This window comes from Aplysia californica, unplaced genomic scaffold (assembly GCF_000002075.1).
Source record: "Aplysia californica isolate F4 #8 unplaced genomic scaffold, AplCal3.0 scaffold00193, whole genome shotgun sequence".
NCBI lineage: Eukaryota > Metazoa > Mollusca > Gastropoda > Aplysiida > Aplysiidae > Aplysia > Aplysia californica.
The window spans coordinates 475,697-482,291 of record NW_004797463.1 but is presented as its reverse complement, the minus strand read 5'-3'; the positions used below and the strand labels follow the sequence as shown (position 1 = coordinate 482,291).

The 6,595-nt window shown below is 42.8% G+C and overlaps 1 protein-coding gene across 1 annotated transcript; it reads right to left on the bottom strand.

Moving 5' to 3' along the window:
- Window positions 1–2,101: 2,101 nt before the first annotated feature.
- LOC101864066 (carboxylesterase 5A) lies at window positions 2,102–6,375 on the bottom strand. Its single transcript, XM_035969903.1, has 2 exons — window positions 6,177–6,375; window positions 2,102–3,691 (listed from the first exon to the last, which is right to left on the bottom strand). Exons 1-2 carry the CDS (start codon window positions 6,373–6,375, stop codon window positions 2,154–2,156), a joined length of 1,737 nt encoding a protein of 578 aa, XP_035825796.1. The 3' UTR covers window positions 2,102–2,153.
- Window positions 6,376–6,595: the final 220 nt, after the last annotated feature.

The window sequence follows — 6,595 nt, the reverse complement described above, 5'->3', positions numbered from 1 at the left end:
TTCACCTCCTTTTCTGCTCTCTAGCAATGATCTGTTGTTTGTTTTCGTCTCCACTTTCTTCCACCACCCCCTCACCTCCTTTGCCCCTTCCTCTGGGCTCCTGGCTCTTTTTGCAGTCTTTCTACTGCTACTCCTTGACTCCTTCTTACAGCTGTCTTTTAGCCACACCCCTGATCTTCTGGAAGGAAAGATCTACACCTAGCCTTCTCGGACAACGGTCACTTGGTGGTCTAAAATCGATGAGAGTAGGCTTCGGCCGCCATTCGGGCAAAATTCAACATTTCCTACCAACTGAAAATGTTTAATGTGTCCCGCGCGCTCATATGACCTTATGCAGTTGCGAGCGCCGAAAAACACTTCCAACTGGAATTTGGTGCCGGAAGTTGTAGCGCTTCCAATCTGTAGTAGCGCCTGAAGCCAAGAGAGAAGCCTGCACTCTCTGCACGTCTACGAGAGAAATTCATAATCCTTTTTATATGCTCAAATTGTGGCCAGCTTTCTCTCTACGAGGATTGGTTTCATTGGCCATAGCAGAAGCTACAAGTCATCTTAACCCTTATTTATTCTGCTACGCTTTGAAAACATTCTCTTAGGCGCTCATATGACCTTACGCAGTTACGAGCGCCGTAAAGCCTCTACTAGAACTAAACTGAAAACATTCTCCTCTACTGATGCATTGGTCATTGCCAGACATTGACAGACAAACTACATTAATATTAATATTGGTATAGTTATTTTTATCTTCCTCATCATCATCATCATCATCATCATCATCATCATATCGGGGCATTTATGTCCCATCGCTTCTGATTGCGCACTTCCCAAAGTCACAATCCGATCTGGCCTCGTTGCCATCAGTCTCCTTGAAAACACGACGAGTACCCACAACGGTATAACCACCTTCTCTGCCGCGACCTTAGAGCATGCATCAAAATAACATTGAGTGTGTATGTAGCTTACGATTATTATTGTTTATATTTCTGTTCATTTATATTATGCATGTGATTATACGCCTATGTGTGGGGGCATGTGTGTGTGTGCGTGTGTACGTGTGTGTGTGTGTGTGTGTGTGTGTGTGTGTGTGTGTGTGTGTGTGTGTGTGTGTGTGTGTGTAGACGTGGTGAACAATGTGCCAGGATCTGGACAATAAAGATGTATCTTATCTTATCTTATCTTTTTCGGACATTTTTAAGGAGAATTCGAACCAGGATTTGATAGAACAATTTGAAAAAAACCCAACTATTTAGCTATCCCCAGCCTAGAAGCTCACACTTCCACGTGTAAGTCAAGTTGGACAGGAGTTAATCAAGCCCAGAAGTCGCCTACTAAGTTTTCTGTGTTCAAAATGTTGCTGTTTGCGCTCCATCGAAGACAAAACAGCCTTTTCTCTTTCCCTTTTTTGCAATTTCTTACTCTTGCGGGATCATTTAGGAGAACAATCTGATCGATTTTCATCAAAATAATTATGAGATCGACTTAGTTATCCCGACTACAGTAGGTTACCAGCAGCTTACATGAAATCAAAGATCAGAGGGTATAGGAACAAAGGTCTGCAAGCAGGCGGTCAAAGGAAGTGAAGATGTCGTTTCAAAGTATAGATTTAATCTGTGACTCTACGATATTGGTGTTTCCGCCGCCATTGACAAGTTGCGATCAATTAGGAAGCTGGCTTCGCCCATGCCTGTGAAGGCTAACCCAGGTTCAGAGCGGATAACCCACAGCTTCCAGAATACTGAATTAGAACAGAAGAAAAAGTATACAAACATGTGCGCCATGTTGAAATATATAGTAGGAAGCAACAGCCGTGGCCCAAGTGATTAGGCTAACGGAGTCGTAACCTTGGGATTGTGGATTCAGGGTTCGAGCCCTGGCTTGGTCTGATGTTGTATCCTTAGGGAAAGGCCCTTTACACGAATTTCTTACCTGACTCGGTCCTTTCGGAGACACATATCTTAAATAACATATTAGTGTTGATAAGGACGTTAAACCCATACCATTTCACCATTTTACCAACAACCATGGCTACAGAATTCATATATTGTGGGAGAGAGGGGGACAGAAAATTGGCATTAGTGAGTTATAAACGCAATAAACAAATGTGTACAGTGAGGTGTTCACTAAAAGACACCATATATATTTTTCATACTCAGCATCTATCCAACAATAGGGACAATGGGAGTCGAGCTGGGGCCTTCAAGAAAGTCGAGAAACTTGCGGTAAAAAACGATCATTTCAGTTTGGGACAAGACTTTCTCCTGGGAAGCAGAATTGATGAGAAGGTAGTGAGGTGTTGTTGACCTATATTGGTTCCACGTCGCTCCGCCTTTTGGAACAGTTGACGTTGGGTTCCCTGTCTTGGCAAAGTTGGTCCACCTTTCCATTATTTGTTGAGATACCTGAATGTCGTCAGCATTAGGTGGACCATTGCCTTTGTCGGTGAACATTTGCTGTCGCACATCAAACAGGAACTGCAACTCATCTCCATGTAGGGCTGACATCCATTGCGGGGCTTTACTGTAACTTGGTCTGTGGTTGAACAGGTACAAGTAATGCTTCTTTTCTGGGGCTTTGCTAACAACTTTTTCCAATTCTACTACCGTTGAACCCTGAAAAGCAGAGACATCTCCGGCGTCCATAGCTTCTCTCCGTAGAACGTCAGGGCTTGACTTATCTTTAAGAAATGTTGTCTCCATTACCTTCTGCAATTTTTCCTGGTCGAGATTGTTAAACTGTACTAGACGAGATCTCAAAACCTGTTTCGCCACCTCCAATGTGACTGGCTTTGGGTTACTTCCAGCGAACGCCGGAATGAATGCTCCCAATTCCTCACTATTATACCCCCTCAGAGTATCTACGTGGCTGAATTGTCCTCTTGACAACAAGGCAGATGGCTTGTCTGGCAGAAAACCAAAAGTTGTTTCTACTCTAGGAACGTGGATCAGATTTGCATCTAAGGCTCCAGTGACTCCAATGGATGCCTTGAGCAATGCATTTGCATCTGCTTGTTGCAAGCAGGACAAAAGTGCAGTTGAATTATTTAAGTCGTTGCAGTTAACGCCCTTGCTTATCAATCTGGCGAGAATGCGAGAAGTTACTCGATTTCCGGGAAATTCGATTGCCCAAGGCGAAAGGGCGGAACCACTTTCCATGATCGCCCTATGGAACAGACCTTTGGCTAGCGGTGACATGGTGAGGAGAGAGACACAAGATGACCCAGCACTTTGTCCAACAATAGTCACCATATTTGGGTCACCTCCAAAAGAAGCAATGTTATTTTTCACCCACTTCAGAGCAGCGACCTGATCCAACATCGCATAGTTTCCAGGCAGAGTGTCATCCTCCGTAGACAAGAATCCAAAAAGATCAAGCCTGTACTCAAAGGTCACAAAGACAACCCCTTTAGCTGCGAGGTAGGAAGCATCATAGGATGCGCCTGACCCAATGATATACCCTCCTCCGTGGATAAACACCATGACGGGCAATGGAGCCTTGCTGGGTCTCTGTGTCGGTGTGTACACGTTAAGGTAGAGACAGTCCTCGCTTTGAGAAGCGTTTGGGTTACGGAAACGATCGTTAAGAATCGTTCCCTGCAGACACTCGTTCCCAAACACCAGGGCGTCTCTGGCACCGGTCCATGAGTCAGGAGCAACAGGGGCCTTAAAGCGGAGGGGTCCTGAAACAGAAACAAAGAGTCACATTGAAGCCTGCATATGACCTCTTTCACTGATAAACCGTGACACCTTAAAATTACGAGATATTCTCATTAAAAGAGGGGAAGTAAATCATGTAATAGATTTTTTCCCACATGGACATTGAGAACTACACAAGTTATCTCCCCGCCGATCTGGCGAGCACTCGTCAGAAACATTGTTGTTAATATTTCATTTTTTTGACTTCTTAATAATACATGTAGATCTACTATGATTTTTGTCTCCAGCTCTGCTGAGCCAGTCTTTGGACAGAAGCAATTTGTTGTCCATCTCAAAAGCTCGTGAAACTTTAAAACCTGCCTTCGAAAATTTGTTTACGTATACTTGGACATTGAGCGCGACTTTTATCTGATGAGCTCTAGCTATTTCGGCGAGTGTCAATGGAAGGCTGGAGTGGTTTTTTCTCCGAGTTTTCTCAAACTGTCGTAAAATTAAAGCATGCTTTGTCTTAAATTATCTGGGTAAATACAGCAATACTTTGTAACTCATGATACTGGGACAGAGTGGTTAGAGAGATTGTGGGTTCGGGGTTTGAGCCTCAGCTCGGTCCGACCTTGTGTTCTTGGGAATGTTCTTTTCACGAATTTCCCATTTGGCTCGGTCTCTTCGGAAAAGGACGTTAAACTCGGAGGTCCCAACTCTTAAATAACCTAATAACGTTGATAGGGCGCTCACTGAGCGTGTACCGTCGTGCTCTCGTTGAACACTTTTCACTTTTAGTTTTACTTTTTAATCCTCTATTTCCCTCAAGCGTCGAGGGGAGATACAGTTGTCTATGGTATGTCAACTCTGCAGCTCTTTTAGTCGTGATACTGTATCTGCACAGAGTTCCTTTGACTCCCTCAATCCACATTTTGTGTGGCCTCATCTTCCCTTGTTACCTGACTGTTTGGTGCTATAGGCTCTTGACGCTAGCTGACTAGGTGGTTTTTGTAACAGGTGCCCTAACCATTTCATTCTTTGCTTTTGTCTTAAATGCGGACACTACTCTGTGGTAAGTATTGCTCTTACACCTTCGTTTCTCTGACTGTCTCTTCTCTTGTGATGTCTAACGTTTTTTAGAGACATTTTATCTCGCAAGCATTTTTTTTTCTCTAATTTTTAATGGGTTCTCTTAATGTCAAGGTCAGGCTCACAGTGAATAGCGCTGTGAACAGTGAATAGGGAATATTGCTGATGGACGTATATGATACTATTCAGGGGAAAAACTTTTTGCTGACGATATAGGGATAGCACAAAGCTGCCTTATGCCTCGAAGCGTCAATAAAATTTGGGTTCCTCAAAATTGCACAGCAGTATAAAGCAGTCAAAAATTCGTGGCCCAACTTATTGTCAAATATCTCATAAATTATCGAACATAAACTCTCCAGCTTTTGCACACTGACTTGGACCAATTTGTCTAAACCGACCAATATTTTAATTTAAAAACTTGTTAGCCCTATTCTAGAAAATTCCTTAATAAATACTGATTAAAAATTCCTAATGGATGGTTTCTACTTATTGTAAAAGGTTTACAGCTGGGACGATGTCATTTTTTAAAAAAATCGCGAGGTTATCCTTATTGAATGCATGTTTTGAGAACTGCAAAAATGTATTTACTATAGAATTAATTTCTTGTAACTAGTTTTGCTACTAAAAAGTGTCATCGGTGAGCTGTGACGTAACCAAAGATGTTATAAATAGAACTATTTATAGTACTATTATTTATAGTGCTATTGTAACCTCTTTGGATGTAACCCATATGCGTATATAAAATTATGAGAGTGAGAAGAGGGAAGTGCTGGGAACAATTATATTTTCCTCGTGAAGGAGGTTTGTAGCATTTTATATAAATTTTAGGAAACAGAAGGACAAACAAACTAACAAGCACAAAATGAAGTCACACGTACGGACATACACATACTACGTGCAGGTGTACACATATTTAGAGACGAACTTACAGTTTTGACTTTGTTTTACTAAGAACTTTACGGCACGTGCAACACAAATTGGTCATCTGAGTTCAGAAGAGAGTGGCATACAAAGAAAAGAAGGACGAGAGATATGGACGACAGATGTTTGATAGGAAAGAAGGAGAAAACCACGCCAGAGCTAAACCCAATTTTCCAAACACATAGAATGACAGGAGAGAAAAAGACAGGTGTGGAGGTGAATGTAGAAAGAATTGTGAAATTGCTGAACTTTACTTTTCCGATCCAGCGGCCATCTGTGGTCTAGCCCTTCGGCCAGACCAAAGTACGGAATAAGAAAGAGAAAATGGAAGGTGGGGGGATACAGAAAGAATGAGAGGCGGTGGGAAGAAAGAGAGAGTGAGAAAGAGAGGGGGATGAAGAGAGAAAGCGAGAGAGAGAGACAGAGGGGGAGAGCGAAAGGGGGGGGGGAGAAACGAGATTTTTAGAATGGGGGATGGTGAAAAAAACGAGGAGTTGAAAGAGCAAAACGTTATGCAGATAGAGTCTCTCTTACCTGTCGGAGGTTTAACGTAGGGGATGCCGGCGAATCTTGCCACCGGGACTGAAGGTCCAGAAACAAGCTGCCCCCTCAGTATACCAGAGGTGGTGTTGGCCAAGAGGAACATGTTATTTGTCCCCGCTTGTCTTGCCTGTTGAGTTCCATTGCTCAAAACCGTTGTGCACAGAGCCTGGAGCAGCCATGCCGTTGCCATTTTGTCCGATAGAAAGACAAGTCTGGAGGCTACGAGCAAAAGAAGACTGTTGATATTTCCTGGAGCTGCTGGCTTATATATATATGTAATATATATATATATAACTATACATATAACTCCAAAGAAAACCCCAAACTGTTTTAATTAAACCTAGAACCCTTCAAGGATTAAGCATGACTTTGATCTTCCACAAATGCACGCAGGGTAGCAGTGACTAAGT

Coding starts and splice junctions, on each gene's coding strand:
- LOC101864066 (XM_035969903.1), bottom strand. CDS start 6,375: ATGGCAACGGCATGGCTGCTCCAGGCTCTGTGCACAACGGTTTTGAGC. Junction 3,692..6,176: donor CTACGTTAAACCTCCGACAG/GTAAGAGAGACT, acceptor CTTCAATGTGAC/TCTTTGTTTCTGTTTCAGGA.